The sequence below is a fragment of the Bos indicus x Bos taurus genome, chromosome 7 (assembly GCF_003369695.1).
Source record: "Bos indicus x Bos taurus breed Angus x Brahman F1 hybrid chromosome 7, Bos_hybrid_MaternalHap_v2.0, whole genome shotgun sequence".
NCBI lineage: Eukaryota > Metazoa > Chordata > Mammalia > Artiodactyla > Bovidae > Bos > Bos indicus x Bos taurus.
The window spans coordinates 98145325-98170261 of NC_040082.1; the positions used below are offsets into that span (position 1 = coordinate 98145325).

Below are 24937 nucleotides of genomic sequence, written 5' to 3' on the forward strand. Positions count from 1 at the left end.
AAATTAGCAGTTTTATTTTTTTTGTTTTAATCTACAAATGGCAAATATCAGTAGCTATAACCCATATAAACAGATGTATATATATATATATAGGTTTTTTTTTTGCCATGTTGCACATTATATATAGGTATATATAATTTATTTTTCTTTTGGTGTTGTGGCATGTGGGATCTTAATTCCCTGAATAAGTTCTATGGCCCCTGCATTGGAAGCTTGGAATCTTAACCACTTGACCACCAGGGAAGTCCCCTCAAGTATATTTTTTAAAGAATGGAAAGAGGTACTGAGACCAAAGTGTTTGAAAACTGGATGTAGAAGAATGGTCCAACCCAGCCCGCTGCCTGTTTTTATAAATAAAGTTTTATTGGAACATAGGCACACCCACTCCTTTACATAAGGCTGCTTTCCTGGTGCAATGACAGAGCCAAAGAGATAGAGAGACCATCTGGGCTACAAAGCTGAAAATACTTACTCTTTGATCCTTTAAGAGAAAGTTTGCTGGACTGATGTAGAATAATGCATTTAATCTTCATGAACAGCTCTATTACTGTTTCCCTTTTGCAGATGGGAAAATAGAGGTACAGAGAGGTAAAGTCATTTTCCTTAGATCACACAGTCAGTGAGGCTGGGGCTGAGCTAAGCCCCTCAGGGTCAAATGACTGACTCCAAAGTTGGGGTGTGGTAGATGTCTTTGGTTAGTGTCCCCCTTCTTGGCCTCTGATTCCCCTTCATATGGTACTCCGTTGTTCCTTGAAGACCATCTACCTCTCCATGATTCTCTGAAGCCCTTTCTTGGGAGAACCAGGAGTTGCATTTTCAGATCAAAGGCCTTTCATGTCAGCCTAAACAAGGGATGTGTGGGTCACTATGTCATTTCCGACTCTTTTGAGACCCTATGGACTACAGCCCACCAGACTCCTCTGTCTATGGGATTTTCTAGGCAAGAATACTGGTGTGGGTTGCCATTTCCACCGCCAGGGGATCTTCCTGACTCAGGGATTGAACCTGCATCTCCTGCCTTGGCAGGTGGATTCTTTACTACTGAATTACCTGGGAAGCCCCTGAACAACAGGTATAACTGGCCTTTTGCTCACCTAAATCAACATAGCTCTCTGACCTCCTGATGTTATTAACAATGGTTTTTGGCTGTTGACTATATTCACAGAAGCATTCACAGAATAGGCAGGGAGGTAAGACCCTGGGGGTGGAAGGTGCTTTACCCCCTTCATCATGCAGCCAGCTTCTAGAAGCCTGGAGTGGGAGGATGCCGGCAGGTGCACTGCGGGCTGATGGGCAGATGGACAGATGGGGCTGGGGGTGGAGGGAGGGCAGGCTGTCAGTCCCTTCTTAAGAACCCCACCCCACCTCTGATATGCTGCCCTCACCTTGAACTGGCCATGACCCTCTTCTGCTATCGACAGGCTGCTCTGAACCTTGACCTCTAGGTTCTAGGACTCTCTGATGGCTGCGGTAATTCAGGGGCATCTTAGGAAAGTCTGTGAAATGGAATACAGCTTGGGATGGAGCCCTTCAGAAGCAGCTTCTTGGGTGCGGGTGAGTGGGGTGGGAGCGCCAGAGGCCTCGGGTAGGGCTCACCTCCCACTGGACTTGGGGGTCCTGAGCTAGGCTTCCAGGTACCTCCTGCAGGGTGTTTCCAATAGGAATTTTGCTAATATTTGAGGCCTCACACATTCTCTTTGGGGCCTCACTGGCCGGATCATGCAGGAATATTATCCAGCAAACTGTGGAGCCGTGGGGAGGTGGTGGTGGGGGGTGGTCTGAGGGTGGAGGCATGGGGCGGTGGTGGTGGGGCTCTATTGCCCTGCTGTCCCCCAACCAGGACAACCAGGTAAAGACCCAGCCAGTGTCTCTGGCTTTAACTTTTTTGCAAAGAGTCCTGGCTGGAGAGCTACCGCTTTCTCATCCTTAACCACTTTCCAAGTGCCTCCTACCAAAGTACCCCCAAAGAGACGTGGGGAGTACTTTGCAGAAGCTATAAAGACCACTCCAACACAGAAGCCCTTTGATTCAACTTTTTTTTATTTTTTTTTTCTTTTTGAATGTCATGCAATAATTCACAGTCCCAAGCCCACAGTTTTCAAACAAGGTAGGAAAAAGGAAAAAAGAAGCAAAGGAAATCAGTGGTGGTGTTTTTTTTTTCTTTTTTCTTTTGTTATTTCAAGCAGGACCAAATGTCAGAAAAAAATGCTTCTTTTCTCAATCATTAATTTTTTTTGTCCTTTTTAAAATTGTTTATTTTTTTTTAAATTGATTTCTGCAGGCAGTAATAGTAGGGTTTGGTATAACCAGCAAGCACTCCTGTGTGTGTCTGAGAACGTGTGTGGGGTATGAGTGTGTCTGGTGGCGGTCTGTGTGGGACGCTGGGTTTCCTCTTCGCTTCCGGCTTCTAGCCACACACACACACGGGCCACCAGCAGGCGTTCACCAGGGAAAGGAAAGATTTCAATTGAGATGATAAAACTCATCAATAGAAGCAATTTTTTTTTCTCCCCGTTTTTCTTTTAAAAATGTTTTTTTTTTTTTTTTTTGAAATTTCCATTTTCCCCAAGGTTCTCCAAAAATGGCTGAGTTAATTCGAATCCCTTGGCTGTGTGGTTTGTCTGCCCCCGAGGGGCCCCCGCCGTCGTCGTGGGGGATCGGGGCTGGGTGGGGGGCGCCGTCGCTGCCCAGGAGGGTCTTTCCGGGACACCCTGGTGTGTCCCGGCCCTGGGGACTCCCTCCAGAGTCCGGGGTCGTCCGGCTGGTCCTCTCCTGGGCCCTCCCGGGCCTCCCCGCCCCCGTGTGCTGGGCAGGTGGCAGCGAGGTGGCCCCGCGGCCGGTGCGGCTCCTCCCCGAGGGGGGCGTGTGCGTGGGGTGCGTGGGGGGGCCGGGCGGGCGCCACCTCGCCCGGGCTTAGCACCAGTCATCGTCGTCGGTCTCGCTGTAGGCTTCGTGCAGGCCTTTCCGGGAGCCCGGCCCGCGGGGCCTGGCCAGTCCGTGGGCCGGGTAGTAGCCGTTCGGGAGTCGCCGGCCGTGCCTGGAAGGCGAGGCGCAGGCCGGGCCCGCGGCCCGGGGAGTCCTGGGCGAGCACGCGTGGCGCGCGGGGGGCGGCGCGTCGTAGGCGGCGGCCCGGGGCTCCTCCTCCTCCCCGCCGCCGCCGCCCGGGCCGTCTGGCTCGTCGTAGTCGGAGCCCCGGTAGTAACCGTGGTGGTGCCGGGGGCCCGGGGGGCCCTCGGCCGCGTGCGCGCCGGACGCCGGCCATCGCGCCCCGCCGTGGCGACACGGCGCCCTGGGGGACTCGCTCCGGGCCGGGCCCGGGATCCGCCGCTCCATCGCGGGCGAGCGGCTGCTTCCGTGGCCTCCCGTGGGAGGCCGCTCCCCGGCCAGGGGCTCGGCCACGGGGCCCGGGTACCTCCGCGGGCCGCTGGGGGCCGTTCGGCCCGGCCGCGCCGCGGGCTGCTGCTGCTGCTGGGGACCCGAGCCGCCGGCCTTACGGATCACGGGGGAATAGGACACGTGCGGCCGGGGAGTGGAGGGGGTCTGGGGGAGCTGGCGGCGTCCCCGCCGCGGAGTGCTGGTACCAGATGTTGAGGGGGCTGGGCTTCCACTTACGGAACTACTGCCCTACACGAAAATTGAAACAAAGGAAATCAAAAAAAAAGATACAACAAAATCAACCAGAAGGAGACGGGAGGAGACACAGAGGACGGGAGGGTGGGGAGCGAAGGAAAATTCAGAGGACGGGGGAGGAGGGTGGGCGGGGAGGACACACAGGACGTTCAAATGGAAAAAAAGGAAAAAAGCAACAGCCACAGGTGGGAGGAGGAGGAGGAGGGGACAAGGAGGAGGGGGAGTGAGACAAGGAGGGTCGGGGGAAGTCGAAAACCAACACAACAAAGTGAAAAGAGAAATGAGAAATGGAGTTTTGTAAGTTTCGGGGTTAAAAATAGCAGAAGTTTCAAAAATTACTCACAGGCGTCCAGAGGACAGAAATCATAATTGAAACAAAAAACGGAAGCTGGGTTAAAGGAAAGCAAAAGGCAGAAGGTAGCCAGGGTGGGCGTGAGTCGTAAAGACCACTGCTGGCCCGAAACTCAAACGTGATCCACAACCAAAGAGGAAGCAGCTGCGGGCGGCGGGGAGCGGGGTGGCAGGCGGGCAGGGGGCTGGGGTGCAGAGTGGGGAGCCAGAGTGGCAGGGGCCAGTGTCCACCCCTGCCCGAGCCCAACCCCCTGGCTTGGGGAGCCCCATGGTGGGCAGGTCAGAGATCACGGCAGGAGTGGGGAACCCCGCCCAGAGGGGGCTGTGGGCTGTGGCCCCCCATCCTCTCCTGGAGGGGTCCACAGTGCCTCCTGCCACACCCACCTGACGGTGGGCCATGTGCTCCCGGCCCTCACTGGGTGAGCGGGACCAGCGCTGGTCACGGGCCCGGGGCCGGCCGTGCTCAGGCCGCTCCTGGGTGTAGCGCTCCTTGTCAGGGGGCGGGGGATGGTGGTGGTGGTGGTGGTGGTGGTGTTGCCGATGCTTCCGGTCCTTGGGCCGGCCCCGCTCCTGGTCTCTTTCCTTTGATGGCAGGTCCCCAGACTGGGTAGTCATGCTCAAGTCTGTCCCCAAGCCTAGGGCCGCATGGGGTCAGACAAGACAGATGGCTGTGAGGAAAGGGCAGCATGGGACGTGCATGTGGGCGGCTTCTAAGCAGGACTGCGGGCCCTGCGGGCACCTGCCCTTGGGCCCAGGGTGGCTTGGTGGGTGTGTGTGGGGGAGCTGGTCACCAGGGTCTGAGCAGCAGCTGGCGCATCTCGGTCCCCCTGGGTCCTATCCAGGCCCTTCTGTCTTTCCTTACTCAGTGTTTACCCTGCTCTGCCTTCTCCCCCATCTCCCCTGCTCTGTCCCCTTACACAGCCTCCGGTCCCTGGGCCTTGCAGGGCGACCCACCTGTGTCCACGTCCGTGTAGCGGCCCAAGGAGCGCTCGGAGGTGCGGTGGCCACGGTCTCTGCGCCTCTGGTGGTGCCGCTGGTTCTCCTCGGGCGGCACCCTCTCCAGGGAGTAGTCGTCCAGGCGCCGGGCCTTGGGGCCCAGCACGGAGGCCGAGCGCTTCATGGGGCTGGTGTCTGAGATGGTCTGGGGTGGGGGGGAACAGGCTGGTGGGCTGGGGTCAGTGGCCGGGACGCAGCAGTCCCGGTCTGCCCCATCCGCCATCAGTGATGAGGTGTGACCATCCAGGGGTGGGATCTGGTTGGGGGAGCCCTGAGCCTCAGGCTCCAGGACTCCTCTGTCCCCTCCCCAGCTCCTCCTCGGTTCCTCCAGGAGGCCCCATTCTCTCCACCTCCTGCTGGGACAGGCAGGTTGGCTGAAGGGCAGAGCTTCTCCCATCTGGAGTACAAACCTGGGAGCCCTGGGCAGCCCGGCCTGCTCTCCAAAGCGAGTGAGGAGCCTCAGCCTCTCCTTGCTGCCAGGCCTATCGGCCCAGGGCCAGGCACCCAGCACACACAGTCCTCCTTGGCCAACTGGGACCGGACTTTCCTGCCCACCTGAGTCCAGCTTCTATGGGAAGCCTTTGAGGGACTGGCCTGGCATTTGAGACCCCCGGGGGGACCTGCTCTCCTCATCCTTGGCCTGCAGCTTGGGGGCCTCTGTGTTTGCTGCACCCTTGGGTGGAACTGGGTTCCCTGCGGCTGGGAGAGGAGAGAAAGAAGACAGAGCAGACTTGCCCAGGGCTTGGCCCAGTGGCACTGCCTGAGACTGGAGTCTTAAGGGACTCGGGGCTGAGACCAGAGGTTCATAGGTGGTGTCATGGGAAAGAGCCCCCAAGAAAGAGTGAGCCAGGCAGGGCTACAGGTCAGGCTTCTTGGAACGATGGACGCCCGCCTGCCAGGCCTGGGGGCCTCTGAAGAGAGGGTGGGAGGTGGGGGGTCAGGGCGGGGTCACCCCTCCAGGGCACACGTGGGGCACACAGAGAACACAACACATGAGGATGGGGCTCCACGGGGTGGGGGGCAGGGGTGTGGTCTGCGAAGAAAGGGTGGGGTCCGAGGACCCGGAGAGATGACAGAACTCCCACGAGGGGGGGTGGGCGGGAAGAGGGGGCCGGAGCCCAGCTGGGCGGCGCGGGCGGGCGCGGTACATACACTGAGGTTATTCCCACGTGGCCGGCCCCTTCTCCTCTGTCACAGCCCCACGGGATGGTGCACACAGAAAAAACAGAAAGAAGGAAATAAATATAAAAGCCGAGAGGGAGAGGGAGAGGTGTGTGGGAGATGGAGGAGAATGCCAGGGTCGGGGAGAGAGAAGAACCTGAGGTGGGGAGGGAAGGGGGAGGGGGAGAGAGGTTAACGTCCCCGGTGTGTGGGTGACCCCAGGCCCGGCTGGCCTTCCTCCCATGGGGACGGAGCACACAGATGGCAGAGGCACGAGACCGACAGATGGGGCGACGTGGCCGCAGGCGCCTGGCCCTGGACTCTGCCTCATGCAATGCGCCCAGCCCTGGCTCCGCTGACACTCAAGCTTCGGGGGTGGGGTGGGGTGGCCGTCAGCTGGCTTGTGCCCCCCTTCTCCTGGGGCCCGGAAGCTCGGTCCTGGTTGGGCTTTGGGGGGCCCATCGGGATGGGACTGGACAGTCACATGCAGGCTGGGTGCCTCCCACCCAAATTCCCAGCAGCCAGAGGCCACACCCCTGGGCGACCCTGGCCCAGCCAGGCACAGCACAGCCCAACCCCTGCCACCCCCACCCTGCGCAGATGCCACGGCATAGCACACGGGCAGCCTGCCACAGTCAGACATGCCGCCCTGCCTCTCAGGTTGGGTGGACAGCCCAGCCATGCTTCTGGCCCCTCTGTCCTGGGGGGCCAGGGGCAGTGGGACCCTGCCCCCTGACAACCAAGCGCGCAGCTGGGTAAAGCAGCCACACACAGACACGCGTCAGGCACACACACCTGCTTCTCCCCAGCGGCTCTCACAGAGACCAGACAAACGACTCCCAGGCCCCACCCCAGACATGCTACCAGGTCCTGGGACCTGCCAAGTTCCCCAGAGCATGTATGATGTATGAGCACACCCATCCCTGTGTGCATGCGCCTCTGTGCGCATGCGTGTGTGCGTGCGTGCATGGATATTCTTGATTGCAGCTCTCACCGGGGCCTGACACATCCCCTCCCATCCCCCATCCACATCCCCGATATGTGTCCTCCATATCCTCCGGCCTCAGCATCCCTAAACGGAGCAGAGACAAACCCCGAGGCGGTGGCCATGGTGCCCTGCCCCAGAGGAACCTCGTCCCCTCTCAATCCTCTGTCAGGGAAAAACTAAGAGGATTGGGGCCTCTGAGGGTTCCAGAGGTGTGGACCCTGCCCGCTGCAGCCAAGGGTGCAGAAGTCCCCCCCTGCCCTGGGTCCCTGGGCTGCATAGGGAAGCTGGGACTCCAGAGGCCAAGTCCAGTCCCCAGGGTGGTGGGTGAAAGCTCTCACCTGGTTCTCGGCAGGCAGGCGGGGCATGGAGGCGGCCCGGGCCTGGCCTTCAACGGGGAAGTAGTGCTCACTGTCAGAGTAGCCGTCTCTGCCCATCTCTCGCATCTCCACAGACTGCGGGGCAGATGGCGAGGCTGGGTGAGCCCCGGGGCCGCCTGGCTGGGGGACCCCGGGGTAGAGGGTTGGCTGGGTGTGTGCAGAGCTGCAGGTGAGGGGCCCAGACCCCTCCTTCTTGTCCTGCCCGGGCCGGGGAGCCAAGGGGGCGCTGGGGCCATGGAGGTACCTGAGAGTTGGGTTGGCTATTAGGCATATCAGTGGGGGGGCCCCGCTCTGGGCTCCATGTGCCCGTCTTCTGGAACATCTCCTGGGCCCGCTGGGTCACCCAGGATGGGCTCTCTTTCATGCCACTTTCGTGAGCCATCCTGTGTGGGGTACAGAGGCCAGGGTGATGGTGGGCACTCTGGTGGCTTTTGCACCTGGCACCCCGCACCCCTGTTGCCCTGCCTTCTGGCCAAGAGGGACACTCACAAGCCTCCTCCTGGGTCCAGCTGGGTGGAGGGGAGGGCGTTCTGGCCAGGCCCCCCCTCCTGTGTTGGCGATGGGGGCTCCATGCGCTGGAACATGAGAGGTGTCCGGTTCTGGGGAAGCAGAGAGCAGTGTGTGTACACAAGGTGGCCAGGGGGTGGGGGGAGAGGGGACAGATGGAAGAGGGTATCCCAGGCTGAGGCTTTGGTTTCAAGACTGCAGTGAGGAGGCTATGGAGGGTATGCTTAGCCCACCCATGGGGTGAAATCCTAGAAGCCATTCTTGAAACCCACCCCTACCCTAAAACACACACACACATTCAAGTCTGATCCATCAGCGAGTCCTCTAGACTCTTCCAAATCCATCCATAACCAGATCACTTCTCACCGCTCCATGACCCCCATCCTGGTTTTCATCAGTCTGGCCGGGACCACTGCCCCCTCCCAGGCTCCCAGCTCCAGCCCTTACTCTCCATGGCCACCAGAGAGCACCAGTGAGCAGCGGCAAGCGATCACTTCCCACCTCTCCTGAGGCACCCTTGTGGCTCCCACTTCACTCTGAGCAAAAGTCAAAGGCCCACAAATCCTGAATAATCCGTCCTGTCACCTCCCCACTCTCGTCTCCTTCCCCTGCCCCTCTTGCTCACTCTGTTCTGCCATACTGACTTCGCTGCTATTTCTCAAACTCACGGTCCTGCCTCAGGGCCCTTGCACTGGCTATTCCCTCTGCCTGAAACACTCTTCCCCTAGGTATCTGCTTGGCTCTCTCTCCTCTTCCTTCAAGTCTTTCCTCTGATGTCACTTCCTCAGCAATGCCTCCCAAACTACCCCTTTCAAATCACGTTCCCTTGCCCGCCCCCCCTGCTTTTTCTCGTGGCACTTACTTTTTTCTGTAGTGCGATATAATTTCATCATCTATCATTGGTGGCCTTCTGCGAACTGGAAGGTCTGCTCTGCAGGGATTCTGGTCTGTTTTGCTCACAGACACATACCCAGAGCTGAGAAAGGTGCCTGGCACACCATAGGTGCCCCATAATTAATAAAAAAAAAAAAAGTTTATTTGTTCTGCTTATTGGATTATTTGACTGCACTGGGTCTTAGTTGCAGTATGTGGTATCCAGTTTCCTGAGCAGGGATTGAACCTGGGCCCCTTGCATTGGGAGCGTGGAACCCTAGCCACTGGACCACCAGGGTAGTCCCTGCCCAGTAAGTGTTGGTGGAGCAAATGAGTTACTCCACTTTATGTCTCCTTGGCACTGCCCTCCTCCTTCAGTGACCTGTCCTGGAGCCTGACGTCATCCCACTGTTCTGGTTGGTCCTCACGGTGACAAGGGAGACACTGTCTCCCAGCCTGGGTGTCCACAGAGTGATGGACAAAGGAAGGAGCGGCTGTCAGGGCTGCAGCCATACCTGTTCCTCGCGCATGGCCTGAAGCTTCTTGGCCTTGCTCTGCCGGTAATACTCCATGATCATCATGGCCGCATAGATCTTCCCCACTGTCAGGTCCGTGGCTGGGGGCACAGGATGAGCTCACCGTGGGTGAAGGCCCGGTATGCACCAGCCCCGCCATCCCGAGGCCTCCTCTTCCCTCCCCCATCTCTGTCCCAGGCCGGGCCTGGCTCTTACACTTGTGGGGGGTGACCAGCAGGTCCAGCGTCTTCTGGGACAGATTGGGCCAGATGGCCATCATCTCCTTCCGCAACTCAGCATCCATTTGTTGTTTGTCAGCTCCACCTGCGAGTGGGAACAGAGAGGCATCAGCTGGCCTCTGGGGAAGCTGCAAAGCCATAGGCTCCTTCTGATCCAGGCTCTGGGGTCCTGGTCCCCAGCAGGGCTGGGGCCTTTGAAAGACTGTGTGGGAGACACTCCAGCATCCAGAGGGACTGGCCTGGTTCCCACTTACCAGCTGCGTGACATGGGTGTTAGTCTACTGTGCTGTGCCTCAGTTTGCCCATCTTTGAAATGGGGATGATGGCAATAGTACCTGCCTCAGTGAGTTATCTGAAGATCAGAGTAGTTGATGGGCAGCATTAGAACTATGTCTGCTGTAGGGAGCCTGGGGTACGCCTCAGGGAATAGTCCTGATAGAGGAGGTTTGTCCCTCAACCAAATTTCCCCTTCTATGAATGCTGACCTTGGAACTAGCTGACCCCTGGCCCCTCACCCCAGCCATGGTGATTACTTGTCTTCTCTGCCTGAGTACATGCGAGTGTAGCCCTTCCTGCCTTCCCTGGGATTGGCTGGGGCCATGAGATGAGTTCTTGCCAATGAGGTGTGAGCAGAGTGAGGTGCCACTTTGGGCATTTAACGGCCAGTGCAGAACCCTCCTGAGTTCTCATTCCCTCTGTCACAGCAACTGGTAACACTGGGGACCGTGGTTGCCCACTCAGGCCTGGTCCCTGAGTGACTAACGAACAGAAGACCCTGCCGACCCTGGAAGACGTTCCCACATGATGCAAGTGGGAAGTCAATCTTTGTTGGTTCAAGACCTTCTTTGTTACAGCGGCACATTCTCATTCATCCTGACTGATACATCAGCCTGGACCCTGTTTCGACTCTTGTTTCACAGCCCCCAACATGAGGCACAGGGGTGCTGTCCTAACATTTACCAGCAGTTAGGGACATTGATTGGAGAAGGCAATGGCACCCGACTCCAGTACTCTTGCCTGGCAAATCCCATGGACGGAGGAGCCTGGTGGGCTGCAGTCCACGGGGTCGCGAAGTCGGACATGACTGAGCGACTTCCCTTTCACTTTTCATGCATTGGAGAAGGAAATGGCAACCCACTCCAGTGTTCCTGCCTGGAGAATCCCAGGGACGGGGGAACCTGGTGGGCTGCCGTCTATGGGGTCGCACAGAGTCAGACACGACTGAAGTGACTTAGCAGGGACATTGATGACAGCTAGAGAAAGGGTCTGAGGGCTTTCTGCTGGGCCAAATATTAACCCTGTGGTTGCTGGATTATGGGAGGAGGTCCAGGAGATATGGGGGAAGGGCAGGGGCTGGCTATCAGCCAGTTTAGTAGTATTTCAGTGTTTGAACCACCATCCATGGGGGCCTGCTGGCTGAATAGCTGACCCACCCAGGTAGCCCCAAGAACCCCCTTTGCCTCCACTCCCTGTCCACCTCTTGTCGCCCACCACCTGCTCTCATGGCCCTTCCTTCTCCCACTCCACTTTCCAGATCCAGCCTAGGACAGTCTTTGGACCTCCTGTGCAGTTTCTTCTCAGCAGATGTGGGTCAAAGCACAGACATCTGCCAGGCACTCCGTGCTTTCATTCATCTTCCCTTGTGTGACTCCAGAGACAGGTGTCTATTTTGAGAAAAATTCTTTCAGAAGGGTCTTTTGTCAAGTCAAGCACAGATCCTATTCTACAGTGAGGATCTGGAGGCAGCAGGGAGCTGAACCGCCTGGACCAGTGTAGTGGCCTCTGCGCAAGTCCTCCCACACCCACCAGAGGGCGCTCGTGAACACCTGAGGGCAGTCGCCTCTGCCCAGGTCCACCTCCCATAGCCCTCCCATAGCCACCAGAGGGCGCCCCCGAACACCTGCATCAGTCACATGTCTCCGGAGCTCAGAGCCCTTCAAGGCTCTCACCTCACCCAGGGTGATCTCCCCAAGTCCACGAGACCCTGAACCATCTGCCCTCATCTCTATTTTCCCGTTTGGTCACTCTGTTCCAGCCACACCAACCTCCTCCATGCTCCGCAACCACGCCAAGCATCGTCCTGCCTCAAGGTCTTTGTATAGGCTGTTTCCTCTGCCAGGACGGTCCTTCCTACAGGTATCGGTGTGGTTCCCTCCCTCATCCACTTCAGGTCCCTGCCCAGATCCTTTATCAAAGAGGTCTTCTAGCCGCCTCCCAACCTAAAGCAGCCCCCCACTTCTATGCCTTTTTCTGGCTTTATTTCTCCATTCTGTACTTATCGCCTCATGCTGTTGCTCACCACCTCACTTCTGGTGTCTGTGGGGTCTAAAGGTGCAGAGATCACTGGGGCCAAGCTGTGTGGGGGTGGGGCTGATGGGTGGGCCTGGACTCAGGTTGCGGCAGACCCTTCAAATAATCATCTGTTCTGTAGCTGGCCTTTCAACACCCTTGACACCAACCTATAACAGTTTTTCTTTCCTCTAGGAAAGCAGTTGGAATTAATAGCTACATCTCCCATCCTCTGTAGCTAAGTGAGGTGCCTGGGGCCTCTGGTTCCTTTTCAGAGACATGGGAAGGGAAAGAAGAGAACGTGACATTCCTGTGAAAAGTCACTTTTGCCCAATAGCTTACGTATTTCCTGTCTTGGGTGGAGAAAAGGAAGCCACTTATTGTTATGGATTGAATTGTGTCCTCCCAAAATTCACATTGATGCCTGAATGCCCAATGTAATGGCATTTGGAGATGGGTCCTTCAAGGAAGTGACTAAAGTTATATGAGGCTATAAGGGCGGTCCCTAAGAGAGACAGACAGCAGGCGTGCATACGCACAGAGGAAAGGCCATTGAGGATACAGCAAGAACGAGGCCGTTTGCAAGCCGAGAGGCCTCTCAGGAGGGACCTAACGTGCTGGCACCTTGATCTTGGATGTCCAGTCTCTAGAACTGTGGGAAAGTAAACTTCTGTTGTTTACGTACTGTCTCTGCTATTTTTTTACGGGAGCCTGAGCTGACTAGGATACCTGTTCTTGGTGAATGGTTGAGGCAGGGTCAAGGTTTCTTGCCCTGTCAGACACTGAGGCTGGATCATTCTTGGTTGTGGGGCCGTCCTGTGCGCTGTAGGATTTCAAGCATCCTCGGTCTCTACCCACCAGTTACCAGTAGCGACAACCAAGCCTGTCCCTGACATTGCCAGGTGTCCCCTGGTAGACACAACGCCTCCGGTTGAGAATCACCACCTTAGGCTCCTTCTGCTTCAATTCACATGTTAATCTCTCATTTGGGATTGTTGTTCCCATGGAAATACAGTAAATACCCTGCCTGTGAATCTTTAAGTTGAGAACTTTCAAAGATGCGAACGTGCGTTCCATCAGTGTCAGGCCAGGCATGAGTTAAACTGCAGCTTCCCTCCATGTCCTACTGCTGAGATCCTTCCACTCTGCCATCTTCAGCCTCCTCTCCCTCCGCCGGTCAGTAGCTCTTCTTGCCTGCTCACTCAATTCCAGCCCCTGTATGCCAGCTGTTATGCTATACTCTGTACTTTTTAAGGTACTATACTGTAAGATTGAAAATGTTTTCTTTCTGTTTGTTCTTATATATTATTTGTGTGAAAAGCATTATAAACCTATTACAGGACAGTACTGTAGAGCTGATTATGTTCATTTGGTACCTAGGCTAGTCTTTTGGACTTAGGAACACATTGGACTTATGAACGCTCTTGGAACAGAACTCATTCATATGTAGGGGACTTACTATGAAGGGAAACTCCTTAGGGGATTTCAAGGCAGCTCTCCCTTGGGGTCATGGGATCCACTCAAGGCTGAATCCCACGTTGACTCCTCCTCCAGGTATGGAGTTGTTAATACTGGGGCTCCCAGGGCGTCCCTGGTGGCTCAAATGGTAAAGAATCTGCCTGCAATGCAGGAGACCTGGGTTCCATCCCTGGGTCGGGAAGATCCCCTGGGGAAGGAAATGGCAACTCACTCCAGTATTCTTGTCTGGAGAATTCCATGGACTGGGGAGCCTTACAGGGTTTCAAAGAGTCTGACATGACTAAGCGACTGACACTTTCACTTTCAAAGACAGAAGGTACCCTTATATTTGGGCATCAGTCCCCCAGAAACCAGTTGAGTCCCAGCGTCTTCCCCTCCCCTACATCACTCTACACACCCCTGGTGAGCCTTCTCTGTTGCAGGATCTGTCCCAGGCATGTGGCAACATTCAAGAGCTTCTCTTGGGACTTCCCTGGTGGTCCAGTGGTTAAGACTCCATGCTCCCAAAGCAGGGGCCTTGGGTTCAATCCCTGGTTGGGGAACTAACATCTCATATGTCACGTGGCCAATAAATAAATAAAATAAAACATTAAAAAAAAAAAAAAAAGCCTCCCTGGCATGCCAGGTACCATAAGGGCCAGCCCACTTCCAGTTTCAACAACCAAAACTGTCTTCAGCCTTCCCTGGGGTGAACTGCTGGCACCCAGATAGGAAGAAGGCTTCTTCTCTGTATGGTATTGAAGCCAATGGGCAAAGGAGGTGGTAAAATAAGATGGAAACACCTGCTGCCATCTCTGTGTTATTTTGGTCTGTTAGAATTGACAACAATTTCTATTAGTTCATCAAAAGCTTCCACTTCTGCCACATGCTCCTTAATATGAAAGTTCTAAAGAATGAATAAATCATCATTTTTCAGGCTAAAAAAAAAAACCAAAACAAAACCAAAGCTGTCTTCAGACATGGCCAATGATCTCTGGAGGCAGAATCATGCCTGGTTGAGAACCCCTGACTTAAGAGTTTAAACCCCTGACCAGGCTCCCCACCCCCGACCCTACTCTTTCTTTCCTTTCCACAACATTTCTGGCCTTTGAACACGTTACATAGTCTACTTATTTATAGTGGCCTACTTTTCTGTTGCCTGTCTCCCCACAGCCCCATGAGGGCTGGAGGTTCGTCTGTCCTTCCCTGCCACGTGCCACTTGCTGAGCACAGGGCTGGGCACACAGCATGTGCCCAATGGGGCTCTCATTCAGTGAGCTGGTAGTAACACAGGCAGGTAAGATTAACGGTGAGAAGGGCCCTGGGGCACTCCCAGGCACCAAGGCCTTTTTCCTCCCCCTTGTCTTCTAGGCAAGACTCCAGCCTCCTTGACCTTGCCTGAATTCCAAAGGGTGGATTCCAACAGTTGCTAATCAAGGGAGCAGCAGCCAGGAAGCCACTTGAGGCAAGATTAAAGGGGCTGGAGAAACTCACCAAGATTAGGAGAGGGCTCCCCTTGTAGCTCAGTTGGTAAAGAATCTGCCTGCAATGCAGGAGACCAGGGTTTGATCCCTGGGTTGGGAAGATCCTCTGGAGAAGGAAATGGCAACCCACTCCAGTATGCCTGCCTGGAGAATCCCATGGACAGGGGAGCCTGGCAGGCTACAGTCCATGGAGTCGCAAGAGTCAGACACGACTTAGCATCTAAGCCCACTTGAGACCCTGCACACACTCTAATGTTGTCAGCAATCCCACCCTTTCAAAACTTTGCAGAACCGTTGTTGTTCAGTTGCTAGGCCGTGTCCAATTCTTTGCGATCCCGTGAACTGCAGCACGCTAGGCTCTCCTGTCTTTCCATATCTCCCGGAGTTTGCTCAAACTCATGTCCATTGAGTCGGTGATGCCATCCAAACATCTCATCCTCTGTCGCCCCCTTCTTCTCCTGCCCTTAATATTTCCCAGTGTCAGAGTCTTTTCCAATGTGTTGGCTCTTCTCGTCAGGTGGCCAAAGTACTGGAGTTTCAGCATCACTCCTTCCAATGAATATTCAGGGTTGATTTCCTTTAGGATTGACTGGTTTGCTCTCCTAGCAGTCCAAGGGACTCAAGAGTCTTCTCCAGCTCCACAATTCAAAACATCAGTTCTTTGGCACTCAGCCTTCTTTATGGCCCAGCTCTCACATCCATATGTGACTACTGGAAAAATCATAGCTTTGACTAGACAGACCTTTGTTGGCAAAGTGGTATCTCTGCTTTTTAATACACTGTCTATGTTTATCATAGCTTTTCTTCCAAGGAGCAAGCATCTTTTAATTTCATGGCTGCAGTCGCCATCCATAGGGAATTTATCCTAGCAATGGGATTTATGGCAGGGGTCTTGAGCCATGTGGTACCAGTGTGACCTCTAGAGGAGCCAGAGGCTCAGCAACTGAGGTCAGCCAGGCTTACATGACTAATTCTCAATAAATATGCTAGACTCAAAGTTCAGGTGGGCTTGGGTGGTTGACAGTACTTCATACGTGTTGTCACACATCACTGCCGGGAGACGTAAGCACTGTGCATGTGACTCCATTGGGAGAGGGTGGAAGCTCCCTCTTGGTCTCTTCCAGACCCTGTCCAGCTGCCTTTTGCCTTTGCAGATTTTAGTCTGTATCTTTTTGCTGTAATAAACCACAACTGTGAGTAAAACAATTCTTTTCAGTTCTGGGTTCTATCAAATCACTGAATCCAAGCCTTTTTTCTTTTTTTGAACCTTCGTTTTGGGCTATCCTGGGACCCTCAGACACAGGTTCTCCAGAGGAAAACAGCAGCTGGGATACAAAGGTATTATGTAGGGGCTTCCCAGGTGGCGCTAGTGGTAAAGAACCTGCCTGCTGATGCAGGAGACATAACAGTTGCAGGTTCGATCCCTGGGTGAGGAAGATCCCCTGGAGGAGGGAATGGCAACCCACTCCAGTATTCTTGCTTGGAGAATACCATGGACAGAGGAGCCTGGCGGGTTACAGTCCATAGGGTTGCAAAGAGTCAGACACGACTGAAGTGACTTTGCATGCATGCATGTACCAAGAGCGGGTGCCCTGTTAGACCCGTTTTACAGGTGCGGGAACGGTAGCAGGCAGAATTCTAAAGCTTATCCTTCTCTCCCAGCAAGATTCTGCTTATTCAATCAAATGATAGTCTAGGGACTGCTATAAAAGGACTTTGCAAATGTAATTAAAGTCCCAAGTCAGTTGACTATAAGTTTCAGAGCTGATCTAGGTGGGTCTGATCTAATCAGGTGAGCCCTCTAAAAGCAGAGCATTTTCTTAGCAGCAGAGAATTCAGAGAGACTTGGAGCACGTAAAGAATTAGATGCCTCCCCAGGAGCTAAGCATAAACTCTGGCGAGAAGCCAGAAATGAAATGGGGACCTCAGTCCTGCAGCCACAGACAACTTAATTTTGCTAACACCCGAATAAGCCCTGGAGTAAATTTTCCCCCAGAGCTTCCAAAGATGAGCCCAGCCTGGCCACCTTGATTTTGGGCTTGTGAGACTGTGGACGGAGAGCATAGTTGAGTCTATCTGGACTTCGACCTACATACCTATATGCTAATAAATAGGTGTGTAATAAGCTGTTAAAGTTGTGGTCATTTGTTACATGGCATTGCTAGCTAATACATGGGCTGAGACTCAGAGCAGGTGAGGTCCTCTGCCAAAGTTTACAATGGAGGACAGGGCAGGTAGGTGGGCAAGCTGAGTCCACTTTTCCACACGATTATAAGAAAGCAGCTGCCCATGATTCTGCTTCCTCACCTCCCTGGGTTGGGACCTGGACCAGTTTCAACCATGTGTGTGGCGACCTGGACCAGTTTCTGTCTCACTGGACCAGTTAGTCACTCAGTCGTGTCTGACTCTTTGCGATCCCACGGACTGTAGCTGGCCCACGTCCTCTGTCCGTGGAATTCTCCAGGCAGGTATACTGGACTGGTTTGCCATGCCCTTCTCCAGGGAATCTTCCTGACCCAAGGATCAAACCCAGGTCCCCTGCATTGCAGGCAGATTCGGTTTCAACCATGCTGATAAGCAAACAGTCTGGGGCAGGCAGAGCCACAACCCAGACAGGCCCCGGGTCCAGACTAGACGCACGTGCCGGCATGCCTGGCAAGTCCGAACCGCTTGCCTCCTACTTGCTGCATGAGAAAGAAATTAATGTGTGTCAGACAAGGGCCTGAGCCCTGACCCCTCCCCTTCTCCACTTATGCTGTTCCGAGTCTCACCCTCACTCCTGATTCTTTCTCTCGATTTGGGGGCACCCCCTGCTCTCTTTACTTTGATCTGCATGCTTCCTGCTCCAACAATGCCTGTCCTCAATGTGCCCCTCCCCCTCGCCCTACCAGGCACTGTCTCACTGGAAGCTGCTGGTCTCCCTCCCTGAATGTCTTCCTTCCGAGCAACTTCCGGCCTTGGAGCCTCCTTCCCCTCTTCTCCTCAGGGCCCTGGAAAGAACATGTGTCTGCAGTGCGGCCTTCCTTCCTGGTGACCTCTCAGGGGCTTCAGCTGGGTGCAGCCCTGACCTCTCTCTTCAGCCCCACTGAGATTTCCAACCCTCTGCTGGACAATGGACCCAGTCCTCCACTGGCGACTCCCCCAACTTCCTTCTCTTTGGTGATCCATGCGCCTCTGTCCCTGCCCTGCTGTCTCATCAGCTGCCAAGTCACACCCAGTCTACTGTTAGGCCTCTGAAACCCACTCTGGGCAGTCTACTTCAGAGCTGCCCTGGTCAAAGCACAAAACCCATTGATCGCTCATGGTCCTCAATCTTCAGAGCTGCCCTGGTCAAAGTGATTGGCTGTGACCTGGCACAGAATCCATCGGTTAGTCTTGGTTCTCACTCTTGGTCAGTCTTGGTCCTGGGCAGTGCTTAAACACTGGAGATGCCTTTTAGGAGTCAGTGTTGCCCTGCTCTCCACCCACCTCCCTGGCCTCTCCTTTCCACTCCTTCTCGGCCACCTTAGATGCTGGGGTGGCCCCAGGCTCAGTCTTCGGGGGCCTCTTGGTTCTCTTGTCCCCTTGGAGAGCTCCTCCAGTCTCCTGGCTTAACACCTGTCAGCATGTCATGCCTCCTGACTCTACGTCGCCAGCCTAGCCAGGAGGACTCACCATCTCACTTCCTTCAGAACCTTGGGGTGGGGGGAATGCCAGAAATGTAAGTTGGAGAGCCCCTTCTAGCCCCCATGTCCACGTGTCACTGTCAACACCAATCTTTTGCCCTCCCTTGGCCCCAAACCTGCTCCTTCTGTCTCTTCTCTCTCAGGCAACTGGGGCTGGGTCCGTCCTTTAGTTGCTGGGGCCCCACCCCTTGGGGTTGGCCTTTATGCTCTCTTTCTTTATGCTCCACATCCATCCATCAGCAATCTGGTCATCTTGACTCCCAGGAAATATTCAGAATGTGAATACTTCATATGCCCTCCTTCCAAGCCCCTATCCTGTGTTCCCCTGATTTATGTCAGGGCTCCTCCTAGCCCACCGGTCTACCCTGGTGGCTCAGACGGTAAAGAATCTGCCTGCGATGCAGGAGGCCCAGGTTGGATCCTGCGTGGGGATGATCCCCTGGAGAAGGGCATGGCTACCGAATCCAATATTCTTGCCTGGAGAATTCCATGGACAGAGGAGCCTGGTGGGCTACAGTCCATAGGGTGGCAAAAAGTTGGACACGACCTGAGTGACTGACACTTTACCTCTCCTAGCTTCCACTGTGGCTAGAGGGAGCTGAGCCTGCCTCTGCTCACGAGACAGCGTGGCGCCCCCATGCGGAAAGTGCAAGTCAGTGCAACACAGCTCAGGGTGGGGTTGCAGAAGGGATCTGCACCGGCTGGTCCCTCTGCCTGCAGTGCTTTCTCCCCAGGTATCCACGTGACTCCCTCACAGCTTCCTTACGGAGGTCTCCCCCCGCTGCTGGAAGTGTCAGTGTCCTCCAGGCTTAGAGTGGTGTCCCGCACACAGATATTTGCTGAAGCAGGTGAATTTGCTGAGTCCTCTGGCAATGGCACCCCACTCCAGTACTCCTGCCTGGAAAATCCCATGGGCGGAGGAGCCTGGTGGGCTGCGGTCCATGGGGTCTCGAAGAGTCGGACACGACCGAGCGACTTGACTTTCACTTTTCACTTTCACGCATTGGAGCAGGAAATGGCAACCCACTCCAGTGTTCTTGCCTGGAGAATCCCAGGGACGCAGGAACCTGGTCGCGAAGAGTCGGACACGACTGAAGCGACTTAGCAGCAGCAGCAGCAGCTGAGGCCCTGGCTCCATCCACCCTGCCCCACCTCTCAGTTTCCATTCCTGCCCCTACCTTTGGCAATTTTGATGTCCAGGGCCGTGCGGATCAGAGCCATGAGGGTAGAGTTGAAGTGGACGGTGTTGTCATCAGCGACGGGCAGATCCATCCGCAGGAGCCTCTGCAGAAAACCAAAGGCAAAGGCAATCATTCCCAGGGACCCCTCCGCCATCCCGTAAGCCAGACCCACCCCACCCGGGGAGCCCCAGGAAGAACTCTGAAGGCAGCGGCTAGGGTGCCCCCCACCCCTCAGGTTACCTGTCCCAGTGTTCCATTTCCTGACTGCCCCTGGTGACCCATAGGGGGCGCACTGGGGGCTCTCCTATGCTGCCCGTTCCTCACCCGCCTACTGGACCCTAGAAGGGACATTTCCAGGGTTGGCCCGTATCCTTGCCCTGCCCCAGAGTTCTTCTGGACAGCTCCGTTCCATTCTGACCCCAAAGAAGAAGAGCACAAGCCAGATCGCAGCAGACATGCAGCAGCCAGGCAGAGGGGTCCATGGCCACAGCCGCTGGGAGGGCCGCCGGCTCCCCACCCCTACCCCCTGGCTCGGCCCAGACCAGACCAGATGGGCACAGACCACATCATTCCTCTGAGAAGCGGCAGGCAGGCGGCTCCCCGACTACAGATGGGGCGGGCCCCTCTCTGACATGCAGTGAGGCCATGACACACAGAACAGCGGACGGGGGCGCATGCAGACGGAATCTCGAGACTCATTCATAGCTCCGTGGAAAGTGTATCTCAGGGGCATGTCCAGGTCTTGGCTTTTTGTGCGATGGCATGGGGAAGGGGTGACAGGGTGTTCCCATGGCCCAGGGAAGAAAAAATTCCCTGTATCCCAGGCAGGGGCTCTGTCCCCCATGCTTGGTGGCATGGGAGAAGATGCTGGGCTGGTGTGCACCAGCCCAGGATGAGGTGGCATGGAGATGAAGATCGATGTCCACCAGAGCAGACACGGGGAAGCACAGAGTTGGAGAAGGGGATGGGAATGGCAAACTCAGAGCAGAAGACAAAAGATGGGTTGGGGCAGGGTGGTGAGGGAGGCGGTAGACAGAGAAACAGACTGGGCCACTGTGCAGAGCTGTACACTGCACAAAGGGCTCCCTATCTCAGAAATCATGGATCTGCGTTTAAATGACACCTTCTCAGCTGACAGTGGAAAAGTATCATGCTGTCCCCACATGGGTGGATTCCAGTATTTTCCCCACAGACAGAGTGTTCTGTGGAAAGGAGGCTTGTTTCAAATTGGCACAAAGGTGCTTATGAACCCATGGTGGCCCTGCACAGAGACCAAGAAGGAAAGGGCACTCGCCCTCTCTCTTGCACACGCTCACACACACACGACACTCAGCCAAGCAGAGATCAAGAGATGGACAAAAGCACAGGCAGAAAAGGGACAGGTGCAGGGAGGGGCTGGTGGGGGCACCTCAGGGGTGCCCAGTGGAGGAGGAGGGGTAAGGCTGTGGGGAGGTGGTTACGTGACACAGGAGGCAGTGAGGTACACAGAAGGGGAGGAAGGATTCTCAGACACAGCGGGGGCCAAGGTGGGATGGGAGAATGGAATGATGGGACCATACTTTTTGGAGGGGTTGACTGTCAAAGTCATCCCCTGAACTTCGTGTGGATGAGTTGTGGGGAACAGAGCATCTGTCCTTGGGTGCCAAGGGAGATTCCGGGACAGGGGTCTAGAGGGGTGGCCCGGCCCAGCCGCCTGGCGGCTCCTTCAGCCAGCATGCACCACCCCCCAGGTCGGCCATGGTGCCTGCCCGCCCCAGGCCCCCGCCAAGGCAGCGTGCATGGCCTGCGTCAGGGTGCCACGGTCCAGGGGTCCAGCTGCGGCCCGCCTGCCCACTCTGGAACAATGGAGAGGCATGTTGGGTTGTCTTGGGGGGAGATGGGTGGCTTAGGGACAGAAGACTGGGGAAGCAACTCCAGCGGGCAAGGAAGAGGGGAGAGGCTCTGGGTGCTCCCCGGAAGGTCTCAGATGCCCCAAGGCCCTAGGTCAGAGATCAGCTTCAGGTTTGTATAGGGGACCATGAGACCTGGGGGCTTGAGATATAAAAGGTGGGGTCCAAGCCCCTCTCTGCAAGGTGCTTGCCCAGGTCTGGGCAATGGGGGCCACTCTGGGCTCAGTGCCAATCCCACCTCTCAAAGTGTTTGTGTCCAATTGGGTTCCCGGGGGACCAGGTGCGAGGGGACTTGGGGGCTCCCCTCCCCCTCCCCACCCCGGCATGTTGGCCATAAGAGAGTCTCAAAACACCAAGACACACTGATCAGAAAGGACGGACACAGTAAATTGCTTAGAATCAAGGGATGGTCATGATCCATTTACTTGAGGAGGAAAGGGGAAAAAAAAAGGAAAAAAGAAAAAGGAAAAAAAGAAGAGTAACGCTGGAAAAAGAGACTCGGCTGGCTGTTCCTGGTCAGCACTGAAAAATCCCCAGTGCCTGGACGTCGGTGGTTGGCAAGGGTTAAACTACCTTGTAAGCCACTCTGGCCGGACACTTCTTCCCCAGACCCAGGGGCGGAGACATGTGTCTCAGCATCTGATACATGTCCGGGTAAGGCATGCGGCCCCTGGCAGCACCGAAAACAAAAAACGGAGGTGGGAACGGAGAACCAAAGGAAGGGTGGGTGGAGGGAGGGGAAGAAAAGGACGGGGAAAAACCAAAAGAAAAAAAAAAAAATCACACGAGCCGAAAAAATAGAGAGAGAAAGATGCAGAGAACGATAAAAGAGGTGTTTCAAATAAATAAAAAAGAGGAGAAAAAAATGGGAGAGGTAGTTAAAAAATATTATTTCACTGCTTATGAGCAGGGAGACAGAGTAAAGAGAAAAGTCAGATTCACTTTTGACTCTGAGCTCTAGTTCCGGTGGAATGCGGACAGAATGGGCGGGGGGAGGGCTTCTCACTCAGAAGGGTCTGGAGCAATTCTTTGGTTCGGTGTCATTTAAAGAACTGGGTCAAGTTCTCTGGTTTGGCTGAGGCTGGTCTCTGAGGGGGCCTAGATGGGGAAGAGGGGCCACGACAGTGGGAGAAGGGCTGGGGCTTCGGGAGGCGAAGGGTGGAGAGGGAGAGAGTGGAGGAGATGGTGGCGGTGGGGGGGGGGCAGTCAATGCAAAGTTACGGTCCCCTCGGATGTGTCTGATTTTGGGGTGCCGTTGAGACCCCGGGATGGGCAGCTTCAGCTAAGAGCAAGCAGAAATGGCTGAAGGGAACGGAGAGATAAACGTTCCATGCTTCATCAAGTCTACGTGACTGCATTCTGTTGGCTAAGAGAGTTTTCTAGTTTAATGCAAAAGAGAGAGATGGCTCTGTTTTTTAGATTATATATATATATATATGAAATATATATATTGAAGAACCCCAAGCCACACTCATTCCATGGATGCTAGCAGGTTTTAGTGGAAATCAAACCTTGCAAGCAACCCTATGAGGACATTTCTTGCCTAAGCCGAGAGGGGGAGATATTACGCGCAATAAACTGTACATATCCTTATAATGAATCCGACCGCTGAAAGGAGAAGAGAGGGGATTAGTGGAGGCACGGGGTCAAGCTGCATCACACTGGCTCCCCGTGCTCATAAGTGAGGTCACGATGTCAGGGCCTGGGAAACCCCTGGCTTGAAGGAGTAAGGGAGACATAGGATGCATAAAGGTCCCTGAGATGGTCCCAGACACTTGCAGACCCTGGGGGTGCGGGGTGGGCAGAAGGTTTTGTGCGGAGTGGGCTGGGAACTCTGGGCTGGGAGAACCTCCCCCAGGGCTTTCTGTATCGCCCTCCTCCACAATCTACATGGCTACACTGGGGGCTGGGGGGGGGCGGTTTGTGGCATAGAGGACAGGGGGACAGCATCCAACTGCTGTGACCTAAAATCAAAAGAGGAAGAGTTAGGAACCAGCTGAAAGTCAAGCCCCAGCCCCGTGGCTCACCCCAGCCTCTTGGTCTCATGGAGGACTTGTCTGGGGCTGTAAGAATGGCAAGGATTGATCCTTCCCTGCTTTCCTCATGAGGCCTCCCCTCCAGTGCTCAGGCTGCTGAGGGCCTCTATTTAACGCTTTCTTAGCCCCCAAGCTCAGCCTGAACTAGAATCTTCAGTCTGTGGTTGCTGGGCTCTGAGCATCAGCGTGGCACATCTGAGTGTCCAGCAAGGGCTTGGTGCTGAGAAGGTACTCAATACACTTGAGCAGGGTGGAGATCACTCTTGGGAACCATCACCTGCCAACTAGGAGGGGGCACTCCCTTGCTCATGGAGATGGGAGAGCTTACTCCCTTCATGATCACGAACATACAAGGACCACCGAGGCTCTGTGTCCTCTCCCCTGGCCTCGTGTGACCTCATGTTCCAGGGTCCTGGAATCCCAATGGGAGCTAGGTTCTGCCACTCTGATCATGTAGCTAATTCTGTCTCCCAAGGGAACTAAACCAGCCCTTCTCCCCATACTCCCTGGAGAACTGAGGCTAAGAGGCCTCTGGCTTCCTCCCTGGGGCCTGGTTAACTTGTTCTCACCATCTGGAGGCCTCACAGTCAGGGACAGGAGAGACTCACAGGAGATGAACTCATGGTGGAGTCTCTCCCTCATTTCCCAGAAGGCCTTGGGTATGGGCAGCACTGGTACCCAAATCATTTAACCCAGGATGTGCAAGGGTACTGATTCTCATCTCTTTTCTGACTGATCCTACTGAAATCCCTGCCAGCTTCCCAGGGAGACAACAGCCTAAGGTCTGGAGCCTGACCTAGACTATGCTCCAGTACCAGAGAAAGGTGGGTGACGTGGTTGGAGGATTTGGGGTGACTGCTTACCACGCTGCAGGGTCATACTCGGCCCAGACACGCACGTACTCATCCAGGTGGTGGGGACCCAGGATGGAGGAATCTCGGGTGAGGTACTCAAAGTTGTCCATGATGACGGCAACAAAAAGATTCAGCATCTGTGGGGACCCCAGGGGCCAAGACGGCGTCGGGGAGAGCAAGACACATCCAAACACATATACACAGAGGCCCAGAGGGAGAGAGGGAGGGAGATAAACATGGGAAAAGGAAGTCAGAGAAAGAGATGGCGGGAGATAGAGGAAAGACACATGCTCACAGAAGGAGCCCAGAAACAGAGATATGGAGAAATGGAGATGGGGGAGAGACACAGAAACAGAGACCAAGATTGATACAGTTGGAGAGAGAGGTGGAGAGGTTATGTGACATAGGAGCCAACACCAAGGGGACCACCATGACCCCAGATCC

General features: G+C 55.2%; 1 protein-coding gene across 12 annotated transcripts in view; it reads right to left on the reverse strand.

The window, feature by feature from the left end:
• Positions 1-2022: 2022 nt before the first annotated feature.
• CACNA1A (calcium voltage-gated channel subunit alpha1 A) overlaps positions 2023-24937 on the reverse strand; it is a 379358-nt gene continuing 356443 nt past the window's right edge. For 4 of the 12 annotated variants that reach the window (XM_027547946.1, XM_027547955.1, XM_027547947.1 and 1 more), the window contains 12 exons: positions 24503-24630; positions 22177-22273; positions 19712-19817; positions 9615-9722; positions 9399-9499; positions 7993-8102; positions 7748-7886; positions 7465-7578; positions 6130-6165; positions 4936-5122; positions 4366-4616; positions 2023-3624 (listed from right to left, as the gene is read on the reverse strand). In XM_027547946.1, the coding sequence (XP_027403747.1) occupies positions 2914-3624; positions 4366-4616; positions 4936-5122; positions 6130-6165; positions 7465-7578; positions 7748-7886; positions 7993-8102; positions 9399-9499; positions 9615-9722; positions 19712-19817; positions 22177-22273; positions 24503-24630 (2088 nt within the window). In that variant the 3' untranslated portion in view covers positions 2023-2913. Of the gene's footprint in view, positions 3625-4365; positions 4617-4935; positions 5123-6129; positions 6166-7464; positions 7579-7747; positions 7887-7992; positions 8103-9398; positions 9500-9614; positions 9723-19711; positions 19818-22176; positions 22274-23114; positions 23212-24502; positions 24631-24937 lie in introns of all 12 variants that reach the window. The other 8 variants (XM_027547952.1, XM_027547949.1, XM_027547948.1 and 5 more) reach the window with 6 other exon arrangements.